The sequence below is a fragment of the Diadema antillarum genome, unplaced genomic scaffold, assembly GCF_040938485.1.
Source record: "Diadema antillarum isolate AM-2024a unplaced genomic scaffold, OU_Dant_1.0 seq00000158_RagTag, whole genome shotgun sequence".
Lineage (NCBI taxonomy): Eukaryota > Metazoa > Echinodermata > Echinoidea > Diadematoida > Diadematidae > Diadema > Diadema antillarum.
The window spans coordinates 736826-763337 of record NW_027271230.1 but is presented as its reverse complement, the minus strand read 5'-3'; the positions used below and the strand labels follow the sequence as shown (position 1 = coordinate 763337).

General features: G+C 37.8%; 1 protein-coding gene across 1 annotated transcript in view; it reads right to left on the bottom strand.

Annotated features, from left to right (window-relative positions):
• The window catches only part of LOC139727893 (TBC1 domain family member 5-like), a gene marked incomplete at its 3' end in the record, with an annotated part of 30904 nt that extends 5968 nt beyond the window's left edge, over positions 1 to 24936 (bottom strand). Inside the window, exons 1-8 of the mRNA XM_071638866.1 lie at positions 24897 to 24936; positions 22331 to 22531; positions 20231 to 20399; positions 14695 to 14803; positions 11945 to 12115; positions 7621 to 7791; positions 4043 to 4131; positions 2616 to 2636 (exon numbers count right to left, since the gene is read on the bottom strand). Of these exons, the coding sequence (XP_071494967.1) occupies positions 2616 to 2636; positions 4043 to 4131; positions 7621 to 7791; positions 11945 to 12115; positions 14695 to 14803; positions 20231 to 20399; positions 22331 to 22427 (827 nt within the window). The remainder of the gene's footprint in view (positions 1 to 2615; positions 2637 to 4042; positions 4132 to 7620; positions 7792 to 11944; positions 12116 to 14694; positions 14804 to 20230; positions 20400 to 22330; positions 22532 to 24896) is intronic.
• Positions 24937 to 26512: the final 1576 nt, after the last annotated feature.

Genomic DNA, 26512 nt, shown 5'->3' with positions numbered 1-26512 from the left:
AGATTTTAATTAGCAAACACTCTGTTAGATACTAACTCAACATGCTAATACCCTCTCTCAGAATAAATTCAATAAAGAAAACAACATGCAGACCACATTCCAGATTATGTCTCAGTTGATGACCTGAATGACCACCACACATTGCTCAACAGCACACAGGATTAGATATGACATGCTTTTTATGACGGCCATTAGTCTGGAAGATCGCAATTAGCTGGCGGGATATTGCCGCTGCGGGCACTGTAATGATTTTGTTGTGACAATCACTTCCACCTTTTCCATCTCCAATTACACAGTCTACCCATCTCTGACAAACACAACATGGAAAGCTGGGAAACTGTCATACTGTGATAATCATTAAAAAAAAAATTAATGATAGTAATAATAATAATAATGACAGATGAGTTTGTAAGAGGAGCAGGTGGTACCTCAGAGTGATATCTTGTTTCCATGAGGCAAAAATTTAAATCGTTATTTTTAAAGGCATTATTTACCATTTGTACATGAAACAAAAATCTAGCTTTAGTGCTTCAAAACAGTTCTAAAATGTGAGTTAGGGATAGAAACAACTAATGTAAAAAATTTAATCAGTATAAATAATTTATGTTAAGTATTGTAAAATGTACAAACTGTGAACAATAGTTGATGATTAAGAGTTTCTAGACTAAACTGTCTACAGTTGTGGTTTAATGAGAAAACTAGCAACATCTCCTAATATTCTAGGCTTTATTGCGAATTGTTTTCATGGTAGGATGTTTTGTGATACTACTGACCTATACTTATGCATCAACTGCTCCCAATGGTTAACAGTAGCTTCAAATAGCAGTAGTATAAGTTTGTCTTGATGCAGAAGTAAGAGTCCAAATGGAGAGAAAAAAAATGACAAAAAAATGACATCACAATCCCCACAATTTTTTTCCTGCCACACTAACCGTGCTTTTAAAATGACGTCTTCCTATGCAGCATGTAAAATCTTCCAAAATCAGCAATAAAAATCAAGGTCTTTCACAATGGCTGAGAAATGAGCTCTTTACAATGCGTTAAATCAGTATCAATCAATTGTAAATCTCTTGACTGCGAACACATTTCATGGATATGACAATAATTTACATAGATATTATGTAGAAATAAAGCATGATTTTTAGAATAATATGACTGCACTGTAGTCTGCAGTGTAAAGCTTTGTCTCTTTGGTCTTCAATATGACGTAGTAATTCTTCTACCAAACAATGTGCTGGCTTCCAATAAGACTCGTTATAAAAATGGCATCATCAGACAATGTAGATTAAATTTAGTGCTTATGTTATTGAAGAACTCTTCACACTGGCAATATCGCACGCAAAAAAAAAAACATGTCATGGTGTATTAGTTCAAGCATCATACCTGGTTATATGTGAATGTTGGAACACAAACCAGGTTGGTTACAAATATGTGGACAGTTGCCAAAGTAGCAGCAAGTTTCTGGCATATATTTCAAAATGACTTCACTTGCACATTTTGGTTCCCTGCTCCATGGTGCACAACTCGATTGTGGATGCATTGTCTTTTGTGTGTGTGTGTGTATCACTGCATTCATCATGCATATCACATGCTTTACCGTCAGAGCAAAACACTTGTATTTTTAGGTGGCTGCGGCGGATTAAGACGGCATTATCATCATGGCACTGGCTTATCAAATTCTGTGAGCACTGACAGAAACCATTGCTCTAAACCCAGACTACTGCTCACTGCAGGGCTGCCAACCTCGTGTGAGAATTTTGAGTGAGACACTGCAAGGGAGGGAGTGACCAAACCAGATGGATTGAAGCAACGGTGGTAGGGATGGTGTGGAGGGGAGTCCCTCCCCCCTTTTTTCTTTCACTGGAGGGAGCCTTGACAATTTTACATTTTAAATGGTGCACTCTGGTGCATACTTCAATAAAGATTTCAATACATGCATGGAGAGAGTGTGCCTGTGGGAAAATCTTGAAAGTTTGGGCTTGGGCAAATTGAATGTTCGGATTATCAGGGATATGGGGGACTTTCTCTTTTTTTTTTCACTCTCTGTTTTTGGGGGTCCACATGAGAATTCTTTCATCAGAGTGAGACACCTAAAATTTGATGAACTGCGTGAGTCTCACATTAATTGCATGACAGTTGGCAGCCCTGTCAATGTATTCTACAATACTCTCTTCTTGCTATTGCTGAGAGTCGACAGGTTAAATGCTGGTGAGAATTTTACCATGAATGCCAACAAACTGAGCAAATAACACTTGAGCCTCCTGAAAATGAATTCACTTTAAACAAAAACAAAAAAATAAAAAAACAAACAAACAAAAAACATGTCATGAATGAGTTCAAATGAATCATGATGCACAAGATACCTTTAAAAAGACTCTGATGCATTTGCCGTTTGATGAATTTTTAAGAATGTTTTTGACTTGTATATAACCCAAACCTTATAATCAGAGTGCATTCAAATCAACTGCAAGAGGACTGCAAATTCATGATAAAATCAAGATGGATGAAAAAGCAAGATGCTGAGAGAAAGCTGTGGTAAGAGGGAAAAGTTAACTGACATTAGTATACATCAGAGATGGAAATTGAGAAAAATCTGTATTAAGCAACAAAAATACCTTTGAGTGGGACCAACAATGCTGGAGGGACACAGACGAACAATCAATGGGAAGAAGAAGGTGTACCGGTATATTGGTGTTTTCCACATAATAATACATAATACTTAAATATTTTCATACTGAATGAATGACGGGCATCGATCATTAGAAATGGTTGATATAGAACTGATATCATCACTTTCAATATAATATAATCTAGTCTAGTTTTATTTAACTCACATCACTAATGTGAATCATAGAAATAAAACTGCCAGTCCATAGAATTGTGTAAGTGCTGCCATTATGAGCTCCATTACAAACATGATTTAAGAGATGGATCGATTCATGCTGAGACAGTTTTACTGCCTATTATGAGGAGCAGAAGCAAATTCCATGCAAAGAAGGACCTGCCTCCATAGCTTCTTGACAAAGCAGAACTTTATATCTAGATGAGTAAAGCAACTCATGCAAATGTGGAGATTCTCTACTGGCAGATGTCCAGACACAAAGTGAGATGTTACTAACCCATTTATCTTGTTTTATTTTTTACTTGGATCTGGGACAATGGGAACATTTAGAAAACTCTTACACAGTTGTGTATCATTCAAAATAATATCAGTATTTTCCCACTATGTGGTCATTAAATGAAAAATAATCTGATATGGTTCAATCTGATAGCTGTCTAGTTATATGCTTTGGTGATCTTTATTGTTGAATCTGGTCTGTGTTTTCTTACAAACATTTCATACAGAAACATACAGGCTACGAAGAGTTACATGTACCATGCATGAGGCAACAACTGCAAATTTGCCAAGTGACTGAAAGTAAGCACAGATATTAATCTAAATGACATGTCATGCATTTTCTGTAAGATACAGGTGTTAGAAACACAAAGCACACCACTTAGTAGCCAAGAACACACACGTCCCGAGGTCACAGGTTTATGCACTGCTTTATAGCAATAATCACCTTAAAATCAACTATCTTACACTCATGTTTGCACTGAAGTAATCCAGACTGATTTCCATATCTATACATAACATCATTGTTATTATTATTGTTATTATTATTATCATTATTATCATTATTATTATTTTTATTATTATTATGGTCATGATCATCATCATTAACATTATCATTATTATTATTATTATTATTATTATTATTATTATTATTATTATCATTATCATTATTATTATTATTATTATTATTATTATGGTCATGATTATCATCATTAACATTATCATTATTATTATTTTGATTATGATTATCATTATCATTATTATTATTATTATTATTATTATTATTATTATTATTATTATTATCATTATCATTATCATTAATTTTATTATTATTATTATTATCATCATCATCATCATCATCATCATCATCATCATCATTATCATCATCATGTGACAAGGGCAGGAAGGGAATGAATGCCTACTCACAGTTGTGACTCCATTTCCTTTGCGTGGAGAAACGCTTGCTGGTCGGAGTGTATCACAAACATCAGGGGAGCCAAGAGCTCGTGCATGCCCTGTTGCAACCAACGTCCGTGAAACCAGGAGGAAGAAATGTGTGGATGGATGAGAAGAGGATGGAAGGGGTACAGAAAACAAAAAGAAGGTGAAAGACAACAACAAATACAGCTCGATACAGATTGACAAAATGTGATGATACCATTGAAGATGAGAAAAGAGAAGAAGGGGGAGGGGATTTGTGAAAATTGAGGAGAAGAAGGGACATGGGCTGAGAAAAATTCCAAGGTTCGTAACAAGAACTGATCATGAACAAATATCAGAAACCAAAACCTGACAGGTAATAGGTAACTCAAAACACGCAACAACCCATCATGTGCCTTAATTGCTAGCATAATCATCTTCCTACATAAGCCACAATGCTTGCATTAAGAACTAGAAAACAATAGGTTTGACATTGACACCATTATTGATCAGAACGTCTCACTAATAGCCATCTTCAACACTGAAAGTGGAAAGTGAGCATTAAGAGTGTCTATAACTGGAGTCGGAAAAAGTTGGTGATTATGTACACAAGGTCTCACATCTCTTCTGCAGAGAAAATTGTGAGGTAGAGGTGATTAGCCTGTGGTTTCTGGCACCTGCGATTTGTCAGGGCATTGCAAACTAAGGAGAGCAAATTCAAATTCCATCCCTGAACCTTAGAAGTCGTCATAAGAACTATCTGAAATCACACAGCACAATCTCACAACCTCCACTCCAGGATATCTCTGGAAGCTTTCTCTTCTTGCAGAGAACACTGCTCCTGCCCATGACTCTCTCATTTGTGACATTCTGTGCAGGTGCATTGCTGTTTGTGCCATGATGCTGAAGGCCTTTGGTACACTTTCATTTTCCATGGTCACTATCATCAATGTGTTTTCAATGATATTGATATTGAATGTATCCTGGACTTTTCAGTGTATTAGACACAGCTGGTCTGTGTTTTCACACATAAAATATGATCCTCATACAGCTTATCTGCCAAAGAAGCTCTCACAGCATAGCAGGACTTGGGGGGGGGGGGGGGGGACTGTTGCAGAATTTACGATGCCCCCTGTCAACTGTGATATCACACAAAAATCACAGCTTTGCAACGTCAAGCAACAAAAGCACATCTTACAGTTTCCTCCGCTTCTCTCTTTACTCTAAATGATTTAACCCTATTCTAACTGGGGGGGGGGGGGGGGGGGGTCAAATTGACCCCCCCTCGACGTTTCGCACTAGGATTTCGCAACACGCAAAGATTTTGCTGCGTCGTTTCACGACTTTTTTCATTGAAGTCTCCCGCATATTTTGAGACCAAATTTGCGACATCCGGGTACACCATTTTGAAGTTATGTAATGTTTTGCATATGCATTTCAACCAAAAAACAGCTCAAATTCATGATATCGTGTGGCTCATTCAGCACCCCCCCCCCCCTCCAACATCTTGGCCGTTGACAGCGTGATCGCGAGGAAAATTGACACGCATGTCACCCACAAGGTAATCTACAAAATTGAATAGGTAATTATTCCGCAATTATTCAAATATATTTTTAATAAATTATGCTAACTTATGCATAAAATTTGAAAATTGGCTGTAAATCTGTAAATAAAAGTAAAAAAACTGCTAAGTTTAGGTCTAGGTACTGCTTTTAGGATTCTTATTGAATGCACATCAAAACTAGATATATCGCTACGGCGACTGATATGCCTCCGCCATAATGCATGGCAAAATATTAAAATGACAGGTTTGACACAAATGTGCTGAATGTTCACTTTCCTAGAACTAGGTTCAATTGGATGAATGATTAAAATGTCAGAGTGCAGGTATTTGGGGAACTGATGATTTTTACTTGACTTTTGACCCTTTTATAAGTTTATGCATTGAGTAAGTTTCAAGGTATTGAGAAAAAGTATAATTTCAGTATCAAATGGGAAAATAGCATTATCTAAACCTGGCCTTTGACCTTTGACCTCACAGTTCCAAAGAGAATCACTGTTAGGTTGAACATGCATAAATATGTAAGTTTCATGATGATACCTTGAGTTACTTTTGAGATATGGAGGAAAAAGTGCAATTCAGCACTTTCACTTGACCTTTGACCTTTTGACCTTTGACCTTTTGGCAAGAAACTTCCCACAGAATATATATTGGGTAATACATGTATACATCAAGTTTAAAAAAAAACCTTCAGGCATTGCATAAATATAAGGAAAGTACTGATATTTTGAGGAGTTGACCTTGACCTTTGACCCCTGACCTTTGAACCATGACCCCCAACTTCCCTAGATAATCACTGCCCATTGGAACAAGCATAAATACTAAGTTCCATGAAGATACCTTGAACCATTTGCGAGATATGGAGAAAAACATGAATTTTCAACCTTTTTTTTCACAAAATAGCCTGTGACCTTTGACCTTTGACCCCGTGACCCTAAAATCCAAACAAAGTATTATCCCCCCAGGATATACCCTCATACCAAGTTTGATGTAAAACCACCACACGGTTCTTGAGATATCGACAAAAACAAAACGGGACGGACGTACGTACGGACGAACGGACGGATGTATGTACGGACGGACGACCCGAAAACATAATGCCTCCGGCCACTTCGTTGGCGGAGGCATAAAAATGGCGGTATCGAAATTTTGTTCTATGTATTTTATTGTTTTTAAAATTTCTTATGTATTTCACTGTTTTCAAATTTTTGTTTTTTATTGTTTGTTTTGATGGAAATCATCAGTGAGGTGACACTATTCCGATCATAAACAACATAAAATTAATTGATATTGATCAGTATAAGTAAAAATAATGATACATATATGAATTTTGGCTGGAAACAGAATTTGCATTGGATTTGTACATGAAATCACATTTTTGAGCAATTTCAGGTCTGACATGCACTTACAAAATATTGCGTAACTTCAGAACTGCGTACCCGGGCATCATGAATTTGGTCTCAGAAGTTGCGCAAGACTTCAAAGAAAAAAGTCATGAAACATATGTTTAGGCTGCTAAATTCCATTGTTACCGCATGCACACTATTACTACTGATGCTCGAAAAGACATGTGCATCATCAATTTATAGAATGGATTACCATTTTTGTGCCAGAAATCATTTTTTGATCATGTTACCTGATGGCAAATTTACAGGATGCATTTCATTTTGGCTTGCCACAGAGTAAAGCCATGTAGCCAGTAATTACTGGATGCATGGTTTTCTAGCCAATAGGCATCTCTTACTGCTACACAAAAGCTTGCTTAGTGCGTGAACCTTTGCTACAAGTGTGTGACAGCATGTTTAGAGTGGCTCTCCACTGTGGGGCTGCGTACGGCCAGTAAAAATCAGCACACAGCTCTCAACCAATGAGATTGCAGGATTTTCGCAGCAAACTGCCCAGTCAATTTGTGCATTTGTGCAATTTTGTGTCGAATGTCATAATATTTCTTAAATGAGAATGAGCCCAAGCGGGAAATGATTTGAACGACTCTGTGAAAAGGTCTAATGGGACACCACATTACCTGTTTGTAGGATATGTGGCTGTTCTCCTTGGCGTAGCAGAACAAGATATCCAGCATCATGTCCTGAATCCTTTCACTCTTAAAGAAGGCAATCTCTGGGAAGCATCGGACGACGTCCTGTTTGATCTCCATCCTACAGCTCCGGTCCTGGAAGTACTTGTTCCACGGACTCTGCGGACATCGGACAGGGAGAGAGACATAATGACTGAATGAAACTTGGATGTGATCCTCAGTTTAAGAGGATCCTCTCTCCTTCTTCTGTGTTAGCACCATCTGATACATTTTCATGATTTAGCTCCTTCAAAAACGATGCAATCCAAGTCAGAGAAACAAATCCTTTCTCTCTTTTCTGACGATACATCAACTATTTGCCATCAAAAATGTGCACACAGAAGCCTCTCATAAACATGAAATAATTGCACTTTCTTGTCACTTTCAATTCATTTCATTTTAGCTGGTCGATGGTACGCACCAACATAACATCAGCTGCACTAAATGATACACGCTGCAAGTGATACTGATCTGTCAAATACATGCACTGATTTAATACATGTGTGTGTGTGTGTGTGTGTGTGTGTGTGTGTGTGTGCGCGTGTATATATGCAAGTTATATTCTGCCAGTTTTGGCATTTCTAAGTATTAATTGAACTTACAAAGATTTGGCAATGTCTTGGCATTTACCTCATTGTGGCTAATGCAACATGTGAAACTTGATGTAATGAAACATCTCATTCTAATGTTAACCACTAGAAAGAGGTTTGGATTTGTATTGGTTTGTGGCAGCACATCATACTTGCAACTCTTTTTCCCATTTCAAATGTTCCGCTCAACAACAACAACAACAACAACAACAACAACAATAACAACAACAAATTACATGCAATCTAAGATGTAATGATTTACTAGTCCGAGCTGTACTCCAGTTTTGGGACACCATTCCGGGAAATCAACACTACAGCAACACTTATATCTGAATCATCGATGGAATTTTAGTCTCACTCACCACATTCAACAAAATCTATGTGACAGTCTTGTTATTTGGCTAGTCAAAAAGGAACAGTGCTGAATGGACATTTAATCATTCAAAACAAAGGAGCCAGTTTCTTTCAAAGAAGATTTCCCTTCAACAAAACTTGGGTAGGGATTAAAGAACTTGGTCACCCCCCCCCCCCCCCCCCCTTCCCCCATCCAAGCTTGGACCTCTCATCTTCACATCCACCCAGCTTTATGGTACAAATACATAAACAATCAATGCACAGTGGATGCTATTGTATTGCATTGCTTGGACACACACACACAATATGTTTTGAAGCACGTGATTATGAATGGGGTAATAAGCTTCATTGAGCTTCCTGTTCTTTCACCATAACTGAATAGGATTACTCAGACAGTGTGTATGGAGCTGACCAGTGCTCAAGTCAGGCACAGCTTGTTAAAATGCTTTGTGTGCTACCCTTTTAATTGCCAGAGAAAATCCCACAGCATTGTACACACTGTCCAAAGTCCCTGGAACAGCAGAGTTAATTACCTCAAAGTTTGACAGCATGGCAACTAGAATTGTCCTAGCTTTACCCATGCCATGTTTCACGCATAAGAAAGAGCTGAACACCTCAACCATTGTGACAACTTTTAACCACAGCCTTTCCCTGGATACCAAACATTATGGGCAGCTTGCGATGGAGACACAGACATTTTCTTCGCTCCGGCTTCACAGCTTTTAACAAGCGGTTGTGACTGTTCAGAAAAACACTAAATATGATCAAATAATTGTGAAATTCTTTTAGCCGTAACACTAAGATTATAATATATTGTAACACTGGGAGAAGACTAGAGCTACATCGAAGGGAAAGTATTTGTACCTCTGTACACAAATAAAAAATGTGTGTTGACAGATATAATCTGGCAATTACATATTTCAGTGCATAGTGTAGGAATAATTGAAACTGCTCTAGGTAAGATTTGATGTGTCTATCATGTCCTTCCTCAATTACATTTGGCTCATAGCCACTTGGCAGCCATGCCACATATCACTTACAAGAAATCCAACAAAGTTACAAAAACACCTTTTCTCTCTGCTTCAACTTGAGATAATCTTGAAACCCATTGAAAGTATTGGCTGTGATACTGTTACACACTAGACAATGAATAACATGAGCCTTACAAATATGATGGGCAGGAATGTACGGCACTTGTCATCCTATCTGGAATACTATCATAATTTGCTCTTGGATGTAAACGTTTTGTTTTGTTTCTAAACCTAACTTGAACCCCTAAATGGCGATTCTAAAACCATTGTGGATCACTCTTGTGAATGTTAGTTGTTGGTATGAACAACGCGGCTTAATTTAGATCTATTCCAAATAAAGCTGTAGGACAGCACTTGACAAGATCATTTCCAATCATCCTACTCCTATCCCAGGGATGCCAAGTTCAAAAAATTTTTATGAGTGAGATTTTCATGACTCAACGTCTCGGCGCTCGCATGTGCGCGCGAGCGAGGGTGTGGGAGGGGTTAGTAGGGAGCTTTTTCAATTTCTAGCTCTTAATGGTGCGATCAGGTGCATACTTAAGTGACTATTTTTTACTTATTTTGAAAGACAAAAGGGAAATATACCTTCAATTGCAACTATCACTTTAATCCTTTGAGCTATGCTCATTATTAATAGGCCCAAGTTGCAGATGCACCCAATGCGTGAGAAAAAAGGGTGCCATGCGTGAGATCGTGAGACGGACCCTAAATGCTTGAGTCTCACACAGAATGCGTGAGACTTGGTAGCTCTGCTATCCTGCCTCAGAAACTGACACTGTGTGGGGTTATAGGATCTGGTGGAGAAATTACAGTAGGCCTATCAACAACAACAACAACACACACACACACACACACACAAAATGCAAAGAAATATAGTCAACTTCAGATCCTACACATTTGCATATTTGCAATTGACTGGTTTGCCAGCTATCATGACACAACAAAAGCATAAAGAAACACAAAACAAATTAAAAGCATTACACTGCAGGCCCAACTCAGATGTGTCTACAGGACATGGAACAATATTCCAAAGGGTCAAGAACATTCTAGCCATGCCCCCCCCCCCCAAGAAAACAGAGAATTTATTCATTGTTGGTTCAATCTGCGTGAGATAACTTCATTGGCACACATGGATCTCATTTTCTCTTCACACCAGAAAAGGAAACATGAAATAAGCCACAAAGTTCTTATCTCTATTTGGGTTTTGACGAAGTTTTCACTTTGGTGTTCTTTGATTTTTCAAGTGCATGCAAACAGCTAACACCTGAAGAAAGTGATCTTCAACATCAAGCTAACTCTGAGGTAAATATTTCAAGAAGAATAGAAAAGTTTGATTGGTCATTTGTTAAGTGGACCATCTGAGAGACAAAAATATACATAATATGTCTAACCATGTTTAAACTAGAAATGTCGCTATGGCAACTGGTATGTGTCTGCCATATCGCATTATTCTCCAAATAGGTGTACAGTATGTACTTCAAATGTGAGACAACTATTTCACATGATTGGCAAATAATCATTTATCTGGTAATTATACACCAATTTTCATGAAAATACTTTCAGCCACTTTCAAAATATGGAAAACATGTTAAATTTTAGCATTTTCATTTGATCTTTGACCCCATGGCCCCAAATTTCCCTACATTATCACTACGGGATAATGCATCATGTACAACATTGTATATGCTAAGTTTAGTCACACTGCTTTGTGAATGCATTAAATCATTTCCAGGGTATGGAGAAAATAGTGTAATTTCAGCATGAAATAGTGTAATTTTACCATTTTAATCTGACCTAACACTTACAAAGATAATCAATGTCAGGTATCACTGTGCAAGTACTAATTTTCATGAAGATGCATTGAGCCATTTTGAGATGTGGAGGAAAACATGTAATTTTATCATTTCAAACTTGACCTTCAACTTTTGACCTTATGACCCAATAACTCTTCCTAGAGAATTCTAATCTGGTAATACATGTATACATCCAGTTTCATGAAAATACATTTTTGCAGAGATATAAGGGGAAATACAGGTAGTGAAATGTTGGTATTTGACCTTGATGTTTGACCTTTGGTCTTGAATGTGTGCACCCAAAGTTGATACGCACAGCTTTGTCCACTTGTACATACGTTTCTCTTGGATACCCCAGATGGTTCTTAAATTATCAATTACAGATGAACAGACAACCCGAAAACAGAATGCCTCCAGCGCCACTTAGTGGCAGAGACATAAAAGAAGATGAAAACACAAACATATCAACAATTAAGGAGGAGGGCACACTTAAATAACCTACCTCCTCCATCTGAGAGAGAGGGTTGTTGAGGGTGGGGTCCATTGCACTGTCCCGGATGCCATCGCTGGTACTCTGTATATGTTTCTTCCTAAAGTTGTTGTACTTTTCCCTATTTTCCCTCAAGGCCTTCAGCCATCCTGACCTCTGCTCTGGGAGACACTCCAAGTAGATCTGCATTGGGAAAAATATGATGATATACCATTAATAACAATGATGATGACGATGATGATGATGATGATGATGATGATGATAATAATAATGATAATAATAGTAATAATAGTAATAATAATAATAATAATAATAATAATAATAATAATAACAATAATAATAATAATAATAATAATAATAATAATAATAATAATAATAACAATAATCAGGGAATTGAGAAAGAATTTCATTCATCTCTTTCATGTCTACTGCAAACATGGATAGACTTCTTGTGTGGAAATTTTTGGTGAATTTCAATGTCTACTGAACAAGCATGAAAGTACCAACATGTAAATTCTTTTCCTGAATATATACAAAACTGTACGCAGAGCAATGCCTTAGCAATATCGTAAATAAGTACTAGCAACATTTACTGTAATTGGCCAAATAAAATTTCAGTAAAAAAAAAAATGTTCGTCTAAATCTATGAAACCAGATATATAAAGCAGAAACATAACTTACTTTCTCTTCACCATTTCAAATTCACAATTTCAATCTTGATAATATATCACCTTGACTGTTCAAAATAACCTTGTACAATAGCAAAAACAAAAAGAAAAAGATACTTGTAATACAAACATTGCAAAACACTTGGTTGCCTTTGAACGGTCTGTCTCATTGCCATTCTTCAGATTTTGCACATGATGACAGTTTTATGCTTACAAACTGGGCAAGTCTTTCATATAATCATCTACTCATTGGGAGTCTGTAGCACAAAAGAGAAACAGAATATCCCTGTGAATTTAGTTACATATGGGACTTGGTGCCAGTGGGGCCTAATGCTGATCACATTACCCTGACATTCCCAATGTGTACCTGGCAATTAGAAGTAGCTGTGATCAGTTTAGATCACCTTTTGAAACTTGTCATTGAGCTCCCTTGAAATCATTGTCCAAAGATAAATCCAGTCTCAAATGTCTGGTTCTGTCCTATCACACCAAAACATGATATGACTAGGTACCTCACAATGTCTGCAGGTACCAAACTACTTCAAACTTTCACAGCACCTAACACTTGCACTTGGTAGAAACTTCTTAATGGGAACACAAACCCAAAGAACAATGTGGATTGAGTGAAAGCAGCAATATTAGTAGAACACATCAGTGAAAGTTTGAAGAAAATCATACAATCGATGAAAATGTTATGAATTTTTACAGTTTTGGTGCTGGAACCGCTGGATGAGGAGACTACTAGAGGTTATGACGAATGAGTGGACAACAATATAAAGAAAATATAAAGAAAATTCCACAAAAATTCGTTTTTCATGAAAATTACAAAATCCCTCAACTTGATACTGACATATGTTAAGGGTAGCAATTATTCCCCCTGCTTTCTGAAAGCGGTTAGTCAAGTGCTCTTTCATAATGCTAGAAAAGTGAACCTCTAGTAGTCTCCTCATCCAGCGGTACCAACACCAAAACTTAAATAATTCATAACTTTTGCATCGATTGTCCGAGTTTCCTCAAACTTTCACTGATGTGTTCTACTAATGTTGCTGCTTTCACTCAATCCACATTGCTCTTTGGGTTTGCATTCCCTTTAAGCATACAATGACGCTGGAGCACTTTCTTTGCAGATTGGCACAGAAGTCTTGTAAATGATTGTCCATGAACAGAGCTTTACCTAATCCCCCTAATCCCTATTGTGTCACTACGGCCTTCCTGTTGGACTGAGGCAAGTTGCTACATCTGAGTGGGCTTGCTAACTTATGGCTATCTGGTAAGTCAAGTTTGGATGAAGTACAGTGCACTCCCGTTATAACGAACACAGTTATAATGAAATTTCGGTACAACGAAGTAAAAATTCAGGCTGAAACATTATCTGGTCCATGTGTTTTTATTGTTTATTTGTTCAGTTATAGCGAAATTTCGATATAGCGAAAGACAAATGCTGGTCCCGAGGACTTCATTATAACAGGAGTCCACTGTATTGAATGCTGATGAAAGAGCTTGGCAGGTTGAGCTATTCTAAAGTTGGGCACACATGGAGTTAACGCACTCAGAATCTTCCAAATCCTTTGCGGTGTTTCAAACAGTGAACTCAACATCACTTTACAGTCCCATGAATAACAAATTTCTTGTCATCTCAAGGCAATATTAGGGAGCTTTAGATTACTGCGACGGGGACGTTCAGAGGGGAAAAAAAACATGTTCTGAGCATGTGCAGAATTGCCTATCAAAGTCGATCTATTTATAGCTCGCGTCGTCTGAGTTTTAACTACGCGTTCTGTGCTAATTGTACGTCTGCTCAATTCACGACGTAGAGAGCTACTTCATGCACCGATCATATGGGGGCACCATTTTATCTTTTACAGGTTGCGTCTCAGCCTAATCTAATGCTACTTTCAAAACAACGCAGGGAAGAGGAGAACGTCCAGCTCAAGCATCATCTCAAGCGTCCGCACCGCAAATCTAAAGCTCTCTATGCTGTGTTCTCTCAGAACTTCATTTGGGGATCCCTAACACCTGTCACCGTGATTTGACGTGCTCCTTAGTAGAAGTAAGCGGACTTTGTGGTCGGACCGAACTCTGGAGCATTCTCACCTTCCAGCAAACACTCCTAAACCTGCTGCTCCGCAGTCTGCCCTTCTTCCCCTCTTGTCTCACTACCGTCAGATAGTCATCACCTTCAAACAGCCGCACCCATTCATCCCTTGAAGAATGTAGAAAAGAAAAGTAAAACATCATGCTAGAAGATTTGTGAGACTTTATTGACTCTACTGACTCTCCTTTGGGAAAATGAAATAAAAATATCTTGCTCTAAGATTTGTGAGATTTTACAGACTGTATCGACTCACCTTTGAGGTACACAAGTACAAACATACTGTATATGAAGAATGTTCGTGTGCATTTCAATTTTGTGAATTTTGCGAGAACCAAGATTTCCAAAATTAAAGTGCACATGAAGTTCTTGTCTACACTATTATGCATTGAATACCAGTGACAATTCACAAAAATTTCATGCTGTGAAAAAGGCCATCTGTTCCAATTCGCAAATATTTCATGTGCATAACTGTCTGGTGTTACAGTATTTACAGCAAAAGAATACAAACACAAGTGATAATGAACATGTGAAAGTGTAAAATACAAGCAATCATACCTACACTTCAAGGCATATAGGATGCTTTAGGCTGCGTTCACATAGAAGTATACTATTCGGGTATTCGGGGCTCGTTTTTCGAGGGCACGCGAATAGCTTGAATCGAACAATAGGATTTCCAAACACTGGTTCACATAAGAGGGCACTATTCAAAAGTACCAAATAGCATAGAATAGTATAGCATAGTGGGAATCGAGCTTGTTCGATTTTCTTGCTGCGTATACCGTCTTTCGTTTATGAAATAATGACAATTTTGGTCTGGATTTGCCCTTTAGCAAAAATAAGCATGTGGACTGACATTCTGATGCAGTTTAGAAATTGTTCATAAGATTTGCTGGGATGTAGGAGGAAGAAATCCTCACTGCATGGGATGGTGAGTTGATGGTGCGGGTGATGGCATACTGGGTGCCTGAATAGCGAATAGCGAATAGCGAATAGTGAATAGTGAATAGCGAATAGCGAATAGCGAATAGCGAATACCATATACTTCTATGTGAACGCAGCCTTACTGCTCTGCCATGATGTGTGTTCATGCATACATCACATAGATTGCCTCCAAGGCATATGATATGGCATTATACATGAGGGGAAATACTCAATGGTGGATGACAAGTGTGAGCTCATTGGTGAGCAGGAATTCATAGGCCTTGTTTAACACTTTGTTACAACTTCATTTTACTGTCATTTTCACGTGTGATATAGAACCTAACTAAAATCATTTACGGTGAAAGCATGATGGATTAGCACCTTGTCACTCAGAATGTGTGTGTATTATGACTCTATGTTCCCTGTGAATACAAGCCTAGATCACACAATGGCATTTCCATTCATTAAAGGTTACAGATGAAAACCCTAGCTACATGGAATCAACATACTACGCACATACTGTACAACCAGAAACATTCGCAGCATGAAACTTTTATAAATTGGAGTCAACTGCTTTTTTCATGGTATTAAACTTTTGCAAATCGCCACTGGCATTCAATGTACCAAGTAAAAAAAAAAAAAAAACTTTTAGCGAAACTAGGGGCCAAATGACCTCATTTTGATGTGGAACTCAAAAACTTTGTGATTCAATGTTCCTGCATGCATCATTCGTAGCAAATTTTGTTTCCCCTGATGCATGCATCTCTTACAAATTTTACTCTTCATTTCAAAGCCCAAGTATACAATAAAAAGAGAGAAATTCTTCCACTGTGTTCCTGCAAAAAAAAAGGAAAATCTATAATGTTTCCAATTTCCCACATTTTCCTCCTCCCCTTCCATCATTTTTTACTTTATTTTTTCGCCACAATTAAATTGATATTTCAATATACATGTCTAAAAAGGAGAGTATAAAGAGGAATTTTCTATATATAATTTTTTTCTATAATTTTCTATATTTTCTATTCTAAGTTTGAACACATTACCCCAATCATCCAGTCACTTCATTGCTTGCCAATAAAGGAACGTGTTATCTTCAAAGTACTTCTCCTAGTCTACAAAGCTATTCATAACCAAGCCCCATCATACCTACAGAACCTAATCTCTCTCCGATCCTCATCAACTTCTTCTACGTCTAGACGCCTGCGCTCCCATGCTACTGCCTATCTTCAACTGTTACCCGGACCTCGCACTAGGACACGCTACGGAGAACGCTCATTCGCGGTTATTGCACCCAAGCTTTGGAACAATCTACCCATTCATATACGACAAGCCCCATCAGTAGAATCATTTAAGGCACTTCTTAAAACCGATCTTTTGCCATATTGATTGCTTCCGTAAGTTAATGTGCTGAGTGTAATTCAATTATTGTATGTGTTTAATGACTGGTACACATTGATTTATGTCATGTTATTCTTACTTGTGTTTTGATATGTCTGTTTTCCCTCATTTTTCATTTCTCCTTTCGTCCTTTCCCTATGCGCTTAGAAACATTGTATTAAGCGCATTACAAATGTAATGTATTATTATCATTATTATATACGATCACAGTGTATTTTCACAAAATAGGATGGACTTATCAATGGCTACAAAGTTACAAAGACATTAAAATGGTATCATCTGAAAAGTAACAATAAGGCATTGAGCAATGTAAACAAAAAATAATACATAAATCAATAACATTACTGAGATATATTACAATAAGAATAGCTAAAAGAAGTATCCATCCTTATAAGTAGCTAAATGACTAAATCAACCCCTGAGCTGTATGCAACCTGCAAGCCTAGTTATAAACTGATTGCTGTTTCCTAAAAAAAAAAGAAGCAAAACAAGAGTGTGTGCAGTAAACTGACCAAAAAGGGGAAAGACTGACACACTAGTATGAGTGTGTATGTCTGTGTCTGTGTGTGTGTATGTCCACCTGCACAGCTGTGTATATTCTTGTCCCGATACTGAAAGTCAACGACAACATTTGCAGTTAGTGCGTCCTGTGGATCTAAATTTTGTTCACAGGGAGTATGAAAGAGGAAGGAAACAGATGAGGTCACTCCAAGCTGGGAGAGAGCACACAGCTCAGGATGTGGGATGAGGTGTTAGTGTGAACATTGAGGAAGTGAGTCGACGGGGATAGGGCTTTTTGATTTATCAATGGCACGTCTTCCCACCAATTATATGATCAGTGCAGCTGACTTACAAAACACAACACAAAGTGACAGTGAGTAGACAAAAGAAACACAAAGGTTTTGCTGAAGCTTTGTCTCTCTTTTGTCACCTCTGTTGGTCTCTCTCTCTCTATCTGGCTCTTTGTGTAATACTCATGTTACCTCAGTCCTGGTGCATTTTTCTGAGAGGTGAAAATTAAAGGAACTATGTAAGTAATGGAAATGCATGTTGACTTGTGTTCATTCATGATACCCTCAACATCACTTAAGTGGCAAAAGGAATATCCAAATACATTCCATATATTTTTCTACTAGTTTTTGTCAGATTACTGGGATATGGCCACAAAAACCTTTCCAAACCAATATTCCCCAGTGACCTCATTTGTCGATCGCTGCTAAAGTACTAATCAATATGATTAACAAAAGACATTAGAATGCACCTTCCCCTAGACTGAGAATAATTTGCATGTTTCCCTGCAATGTTGTTTGTTAGTCATATTAGTAACATAGAAACTTTGTACATTTGCACTGCAGAGGTCCTTTAAAGTGTGTGCATTAGTGGTTGTGATCGATCCCCCCCCCCCTTTCTTTGACTGCTGAATGCAACTGTTTAACAATATGCAAAGTCCAGTGCATGTCATATCAATTGAAAATGATTGCTGCAGAAGCCACTTCATGCCAGTTGAATACAAAATATTAGATATCTGGTAACCGTCATGACACCATACACACAAATTACCAGAATCTGACTCCTTCCTCTCACTAACATCTAGTGTCAGGATTTGCTTCAAAAGGTTTGTCATCACTAAATCAGTTACTTGAATTTGTTTGAGCACCTTTTGATTAGATTCACTTACGCAAAGATGGAACTAAGTGGGTCATGAACTCATCTATGAAACCTTTTCATTGCTGACCTTTAAATGTTCCTCCCCAAGTCTGCTCGAAATCAGGTAGAGCAGGTTGAGAATCATCCTACACGATGTGTCCGTTATTAAATGCTCTGACATTTGCCCACTGCATCACACTTAATTTGATAAGTCTGTGACATTTAGCATGTACGAAAAGAATAGTCCACAGCCAGATTTCATCACAGTCGATATTGTCAGTGAAAAACGTGACTTGGCGTCTACATATTGAATGGTGAAGAATGTTTCTGGCTAGCATGTTGAGGAATGTTAGTGTGTTCTTTCAAGAGACATTAATTTCTCTCTTCATGGGCCACCACAAATTTACCATGTGCTGCCCGATGATGTTCAGTGCATTCTTATGGATCAAAGTTTTGAACTTCTGTTACTAACTCCATGTGCACAGTGTGTGATCATAATTTCTGTGACAAATCTTGACTGTGCATGCATACCAAGCTGAAGGCTGGTAAAAGAAAAGAGCTCTCATCAGAATTATTTGAAGCAGTTTCATGTTCTACCAGAGAAAATTATGTTGATGGCAATTTGATATCTACACAAGCTTGGTAACTTTAAAGGAAACCAAAACCCAAAGAGAAATGTGGATTGAGTGAAAGCGGCAACATTAGTCGAACACATCAGTGAAAGTTTGAGGAAAATCGGACAATCGATGCAAAAGTTATGAATTTTTACAGTTTTGGTGTAGGAACCTCTGGATGAGGAGACTACAAGAGGTTATGGCATCATGAGTGGACAACAACATAAAGAAAATATAAAGGGAATTCCACAAAAATCAATTTTGCATGAAAATTACACATTCCATCAACTTGATACCAACATATGTTAAGGGTAGCAATTATTCCCCCTGCTTTCTGAAAGTGGTTAGTTAAGTACTCTTTCATTATGCTAGAAAAGTGAATTTTTGTGGAATTCCCTTTATTTTTTCTTTATATTGTTGTCCATACATGACATCACAACCTCTAGCAATCAATATCTTTTGCATCGATTGTCTGATTTTCCTCAAACTTTCACTGATGTGTTCTACTAATGTTGTGCTGCTTTCACTCAATCCACATTTCTCTTTGGGTTTTGGTTTCCTTTAAGCATTTCATAAGTACATCATCTCTGCTGTTTTGCAAATTATAAAAATGAAAGGGAGCTTTGCCCACTCCATCCCTGTATACAAACCCTACAGAAACAAACAAAAGCTACTATTAATGAACTAAAAACAAATGGGGAGGGGGGAGGAGAGTCCACAGGTTACAAACATTCACACTTTGGCTGGATGAATGGTAGCTACAAGTAAAAACATCCACAGATAAACACAAAAATGATTGTTCCATCAAGATTAAAATGTGAAAAATGTGATATGTAGTTCCTTCTTGTAGAAGTTCTCTACATTTAGCTCGCTTTCTGACCCCCTCACAAGTCAACATTCAGTATTCACATCAGAACGACAGGCACACATCGGATCCACGAAAGAATGGCGGTACCTGTATGAGTTGGTGGTGCTGCTGCTTGGGTATGTCTCCTCGTCGTCGTCCAAATCCTCGGAGGTGCTGGGTGGTGCGTCAGCCACGTGGGCTGCCATGTCTTGGCTGCTGGCAGTGGTTGACCCATTCTCTGTATGTGCTTGCAGCAATGACAGTGGATCTTGGGGTGCTAAATGCCATGGAAAGAAACACAGTTGAAAGAAGTCAATTGACACAATAAGATTATTCTACAGGTAGAAAAACATCAAGAATTTATGGGGTTTCTCACCTAAATAATAGATAACCCCAGATAATCATTGCCCTCACACAATGTAAAACATTAGTAGTTCATCCTGCTGTGTACAGCATAAAGGCATCATGGTAATCAGTGTAACACAGATAGTAGTACATGTATACAACAACTTAAGACGCATACTCAAAAAAGACAGATTCTTAAAAATAAGATATAGAGGGAGAGAAGTCTGTGCAATCTATATAGAATTCTATATTGTTTATTGTTTGTGCTAAATTCTGGCTTGCACCTAGACTTTAAAACATGAAGGATATTCCATATTGAAAGCAATGCAGGCTACACTCACCAGTAACGGTTGACTCCAGCTTAGATTCTTTGGCTGTGTGTGTAGTGGGACCGATATGTGAAAAAGATGTTCACATCCGGTGGAAAGTATGAACTTTTGCATACAGGGGTATTTTGGGGTGCTGATTTCAAAAATTGCCAGATCCAAGAAATCTGGCCACGGGGTCGGCCGCCATTTTGAATTCCAATATGGCCACCATCAAAGATCCCTATCTTCAGTGACATAAGCCATTGAAATTTGATACATAAAAGCATGGTGATATGATGACTTCAATGACAGACTTATTTGATATGTCTGACAAGCGGCATGGCAGCCAATTTGAATTTTCCTACATAGTTGCCATGTTGGAGTGTTGAAAATCTCTATCTCGGGTTTATAAATTAGGCTACCTGATTAAGTGCGTGTTTGTAACTGATTGAGTGCGCGCTGCTGTATTTACATTGTGATGTCAGTGAAAGGTGCATTATGCTTCATTTTTGCTGCACTTTTTGGCATGCCCGTGAAAGTTAGTCATGATGTTTGTCTTCGCAGCTATATTGGAATTCAAATAGCGGGCACTGCGTTTGTCAGACACATCACATTAGTCAATTTTTTAACTCAGTCTGTTAAAATACTTGTTTGCACCTAATTTCAGCATCACTCACCACTTAGAACTCGAGATAGGGATTTTGAACATTTCGTCGAGGCGGCCGTATTGGAATTCAAAATGGCAGCCATTCATGTTTGTCAGACACTTCAAATTAATCTGTCATCAAAGTCAATATGTCAAAACGCTCTTGTGTACCAAATTTTGGTGCCACAGGTCATTCAGAAGTGAAGATAAATTTGTTTTGTGACGGCGGCCATATTGGAATTCAAAATGGCTACCGACCCTGTGGTCAGGATCTCTTAGATCTGGCAATTTTTGAAAACAGCACCCCAAAATACCCCTATATATGCAAAATTTCATACTTTCTGCCAGATGTGACCATCTCGACCAATTTTTGCTACATATCTGCCCTACTAGTGTACTTACAAAGAGATTAGTGATAAAGCTGTACACAATTCATTACAATGACTCTTGAATATATAATCTGAGCAGGGCCAGCCTTCCCACTGTATGGTATCCCACTCTACCTGGTCTTTAACTTTCAACAACTGCAAGTCCTTTACACAATACTGTAAAAGTGGAAATTTTCACCGTGTTGAAATTTTCACGCATTTCACGCAACCAGAATCTAGCGCAAAAAATAAAAGCACGGGAATATTTTTGCGTGCCATAGCTGATGTCTTTATTATGCGGAATTAAAAACACATGAAACTCTTCTTACCCTGGCCAAGCATGAAATATTAGTCGCACGAAAATATCCACTTTTACAGTACAGCAGGTCTAATATCTGTAAAGTGTGTACATATATGTAAATCATGCAATTTACTTGTAGACATGCTCAATCCTAGTTTAAAGTATTACTGCCATTCATGTATGCATGATATGCAATGCATATTTATAGGAGTGTAAACTATTTTCCTTGCAAACACACACCTTGGCTTTTTTCTACAGGCACTGCTTCCATTAAGTCAGCTTGTCTCTGTACGTCGACCCAGCTGCTGCGATCCAGTATCTCTTCATTTGATGTCATGCCCTTCTTATATGGAGACCAGATGGAAATATACTGGTACTATGAGAGTTGCTTCTCTCATATGGGAAGTGTTCACTTTCAGTAGTCTGTGGTAACTAAGTAATCTGAGAAATTAATATTGTAACCACATGAGAACAATCATCAAAACAATTAAAATAAAACTATCTAAAACAATAATATTTAACAAACAAATGATTTGTACGAATTTCATTACAGCAAACTTACAAAAGCAGTTAAAGTGAAAACATTTCCTTTCTTCTAGCATGATTGCCGTGGATGTATATCAATGGACAGTATACCACCTAATTATTAGGAAGTGAGATATTATTGATCCAAAATATGTCATTATTTGAGAAAGGTCTACTTTATTCATCAACAATTTTCTTTGCTGTCAAAGAGCTCACAAAATTTGTTGTCATTGGTGGGTGGTTTGCTTCACTCCATCCATAAAACTAGGAATTTAGGATCTTCTGTGTGCTTTCATATTTCAAGAATTTTTCATAAGACTGGGTAGAAAATCTGGAAAAATTCCTTTTGTATCCCCTCCCCAAATATGTTGTTTTAATTTTTGTCCTTTTTCTTGAGGGGGCTGTATTCCATTATTCTGAATTTAGAGAGAAACACCTTTAAAGCAATGTTGGTAAAAATTGGGCATGGTATTTTCATCAGCTACTATTAAAGAAAAAAGCATTTAAAAACAAACAAACAAACAAACTACTAACCCAAACCCAAACCCTAACCCTAAAACACTGGGATCCAGCATAGACCCCATTTTTTTTTTACATTTAGAAATTTTGTTGACTTTCTCACCCTAAGTGGGCCTAGGTAGAGGTAACAACAATGGATCCCCACAGCAATAGCATATCAACATGGTTGGAAATATCATTTCCAGCCATATATGCCAAAAACCAAACAAACAAACAAAAACACACCAAGGTTCAACCTCACGTCCCAAAATTTTACTGTGTGCAAAAGCATATTTTTTACATGTAGTCAGCAGTCGAACATTCAAATTTTGGACGGTGTTATGGTCGAATTATGGGTGGCTTGCTTTTACATTTTCCTCCTTTTTTTGGGGGGGGGGGGGGTTGGGGGTATGAAACACATGAAATGATGATTTGGCATCACAGTTCATGCTTGAACAGTGTCAGTTTGACATTAGTTCACTAATGTGTGAGACACCCTGGCATGGCATGACCCTGACTGGGGCCATTGCATTGTCGATTCCCTCCCATGTGCCCAGCTACCATACAATAGCTGGGAATCGTCAGAATCCCTTACATGCGCATGCAGGTCTACAGTCAGTATAGCCTGACCAGACGGCAAAATCACATAAAATGCCTTTTATTTTGTTTGATTTTAAGAGTAAGATAATTTTTACCACTCACCTACAGCGTATTTTCCTGATGGTTGAGTTGAATTGGGCATTTTGTTGGTATCAAGACCTTATACTGTTGAATTTTTTGGAGTAGATTGTGCGGTGGCATCTTTTCCTTCGAGCGTTTCACAAAATCAACAATCTACCACGCATGCGCAACCAGAAGTAGTTGCGTTTTACGTACGCCCGTGCGCCCGTGCGTTTTATGTGTTAAGTACGTAAAGCTACAGCACTCGTATCCGCGTGTGCTGCGCCGGCAATGATTTGACCTTTTTATGGGTCACTCCGACTAGCTCATCACTTCCGCCCCGACTACCTATGTTGTAGCATACGAGAGTGAATGCCATTCAAATAACACGCAGATGAGGAGTGAAGCAATACGGACGTTTACAGACCTGACTTAAGCCACAGATTTTGGTGAGTTTTAGACGTAATTAAACAAAAAATTGCATACCGATTATTGAATGATTATCATAGATTACGGTGATTCCTTATATTTTCGTTTTCCACGATTAATAAAGATATTCATGAAGGAAACGTACACCCACCGCTGAAAAATAACAACGTCTGCGAAGGAATAGACGTGCTGCCGCTGTCGCTTCACGACAGCGGCTGCGTGTAGTTACAGTCAGTAGAAGGGTCTAACTAGCTGGCAATTGTGCACCTTTAGCTTACACAATCTAATGCGACATTCCGGAAGAATTCATCATCATAACCCACCACTGGATTTGAGACTTACTCTTAATGACTGGAAAAACTTACATTCGTGCTTTAAATTTACTTATATTAAAGAATATGGTCAATGATAGTAACTTTACTGACGTTAGTTTGACAGCTTAATAACAACTTCCTGCAAGGTTAACACAAAATCGAGTATGTGGGACCGATGATTAATTACTTTTACGTCGGTGGTCCTCACGTGACGAGAGGTGAAAATCACCTTTACAGAATCCACCAACTAACAAGAAAATATATAATTACATTCAGAGAATATCATCCTTTCCAGCCCTCACTTTGAGAAGCATTGAGTTCTGAAAACATTTCCACTGAAACAACTACAAATCGAGTGAAAGATGGCAGTATTTATTTACCTGAATCCGAGTATCCTCCCTCCCCTTCGTGTAAGTTTTGTGTTGTGTACTATGCAATCATCAACAGACAGGCTAGGCAGACAGACTGTGCTAGATTCTCGGAAACAACTAATAGTATATTGGCCTATGAAATACTTCAATGAACGTAGAAATGTCTCCATGGAGGTGTCATACCAATTAAAGTCAATCAATAAATGACAGAAATATTTCTGTGGTCAAAATGTTCATACTCAGGGTATCCTATAGATACAGCATTCTGCTTCCTGTTAACTAAACCCCAATAATTCAATGTAATATTTCATCAGTGCACAATTACTACACTCGGCAGTCTTCTTCTTACCACCTGCCATCCATTAGAACCAACTTTAAACACAATACACTTGCTTTCGCTGGACCAAAATATTGGAATTCTTTAGCCTATTCACTTTAACAAACCATAAGCCTCAAAACATTCAAATACAAATTAAAACTAAGTCTTCTGAGTAAATACGTTACGATGTAACTAGTTTTTTATAATCCTATTCCGGATATCTGGACACTTTTACCCTATTAGGTAATCTTATATCATTTTTACATGGTATATTATTCATGTGGAATTCCTATTCATTTTAATTCCATTGTTTATTTTCTCTTTCTTTCTTTTTTCTTTTTCTCCCCCCTCTCTCCCCCTTTGGTTCTCACTTTATTTCCTCTATTTCTCATTCATATGTTTCTGGAGTCTGTATATGTTATATTCTCAATTACTCTGTACATAATTACGAATATTACTCGTCATGGTGACCTACAAATTTTACAAGCTACGCTTTTAGTTGGGTCACCCCATTTCCGTTTGTATAAGTACCCTCTATTCTGTTAATTCATGCTGATATATTACTGTAATATTATGTGTCAATATGTAAACAGCAATGCAATGCAATGGAAATGGAAATGAAACGAATAAATTCAAAATTCAATTCAAATCAGGGCCTACCTTCACTATACTCTAAAGTCTATCAGTACACTGTATCATTAGCGAGAGAGAGGAGAAGGGAAGTTCAGGTTGTATAAGAAAAGACTGGAAAATTTATATTGTTTGTTTTGTCTTTGTTTTTGTAGTTGTTGGCATCGTTCCTGTCGTTGATGGTGAAAATTAATTAGCAGTCACAGTTGTTGCTGTGGTGGTTATGGCGATTGTAGGCCTAAGCTATCAAAGATCTTTGCCCTCATTGTTGTTGTTCTAGTTTCTATTTTTGTTTTCGGGTCGCTCTTGCCACTAAAAGAGTATAATTTCCTACTTTCGAAACATATAGGGCCTATGACTTGCATACTTTGCATTTTCTTTCATCATTGATTTAGAAACCACTTATAAAGCTGTCATCGCCTCCCGACTGCCTCGATCATTGTCTGCACATAAAAAGCTCCAATAGTTCATGCTTTTGATCAATAATTCAGCAACCACAGATATTTCCATATAATTGCCGACATTATTGGGTTGGAACACAATACCAATTTGGTGTGACTAAGGATCAGTGGCTGAGGATACAAGTCTTGTTTATTGCAGTGGCGGATTGGGGGAGGGTAGTCTCAGCAAGACCAAGACCCCTTTTTTTTTCTTTGGTTGTCATGGCCCATTGCAT